Source organism: Egretta garzetta, unplaced genomic scaffold, assembly GCF_000687185.1.
Source record: "Egretta garzetta isolate BGI_Z169 unplaced genomic scaffold, ASM68718v1 scaffold643, whole genome shotgun sequence".
NCBI classification, from domain to species: domain Eukaryota; kingdom Metazoa; phylum Chordata; class Aves; order Pelecaniformes; family Ardeidae; genus Egretta; species Egretta garzetta.
In genome coordinates this window covers 72,010-72,744 of record NW_009259119.1, presented here as the reverse complement: position 1 = coordinate 72,744, position 735 = coordinate 72,010, and the positions used below count along the sequence as shown (strand labels likewise).

General features: G+C 64.6%; 1 protein-coding gene across 3 annotated transcripts in view; it reads left to right on the top strand.

The window, feature by feature from the left end:
- Positions 1–6: 6 nt before the first annotated feature.
- Positions 7–735, top strand: part of LOC104123284 (interleukin-36 receptor antagonist protein-like) — a 2,063-nt gene continuing 1,334 nt past the window's right edge. Inside the window, exons 1-2 of one of the 3 annotated variants that reach the window (XM_035891132.1) lie at positions 7–105; positions 619–732. In XM_035891132.1, the coding sequence (XP_035747025.1) occupies positions 43–105; positions 619–732 (177 nt within the window). In that variant the 5' untranslated portion in view covers positions 7–42. Of the gene's footprint in view, positions 106–615 lie in introns of all 3 variants that reach the window. The other 2 variants (XM_035891131.1, XM_035891133.1) reach the window with 2 other exon arrangements.

Below are 735 nucleotides of genomic sequence, written 5' to 3'. Positions count from 1 at the left end.
ACCCGCTGGGGGTCATGGCGGGGCTGAGCACGGGGACCAGGGATGCGGCAGAGTCTGTCATCGACCCCGACATGGTGGCCTTGTTCGAGGAGTTCCTGGGGAAAGGTAGCGCCTGGAGGGCATGGGGGCCCTGTCCCCAGATGTCCCCCATGTCCCCACCTGTCCCCTGTGTCCCCATCCCCACGTTCCCCATCCCCAAGTCCCTGTGGTGCCCACATGTCCCTGTGTCCCCATGCACCCGTGATGCCCATGTCCCTCACCCATGTCCCCCCTGTGCTCGTGTGCTTCTGTTCCCTGTCCCCATGTCCCACCGTGCCCATCACACCCGTGTGCCCCATCCCCGTGTCCTCATGCCCCCATGTCCCCACACCCCCATATGTCCCTCGCACCCATGTCCCTCATCCTCATGTCCCCCAATCCCATGTCCCTGTGATGTCCCCATGTGCCTGTGACATGCCCTGTGCCTCCTCCCCATGTCCCCATGTCCCCCATCCCCACATGCCCATCACTCCTGTGTGCCCCATCCCTGGGTCCCCATGTCCCAAATCCCTGTGATGCCCCATGACCCCATGCACCCATGATGTCCCTGTGCCCCCTCCCCATGTTCCCTGGGAGAAGAGGTGGTGGAGGAGACGATGCACTCGGCGGGGTTGCAGCCCACGGCACAGCCCTACCACTACTTGGTGCGGGACACGGAGCAGAAGGGACTCTGCCTGCACAACGGGCGCCTGGCAG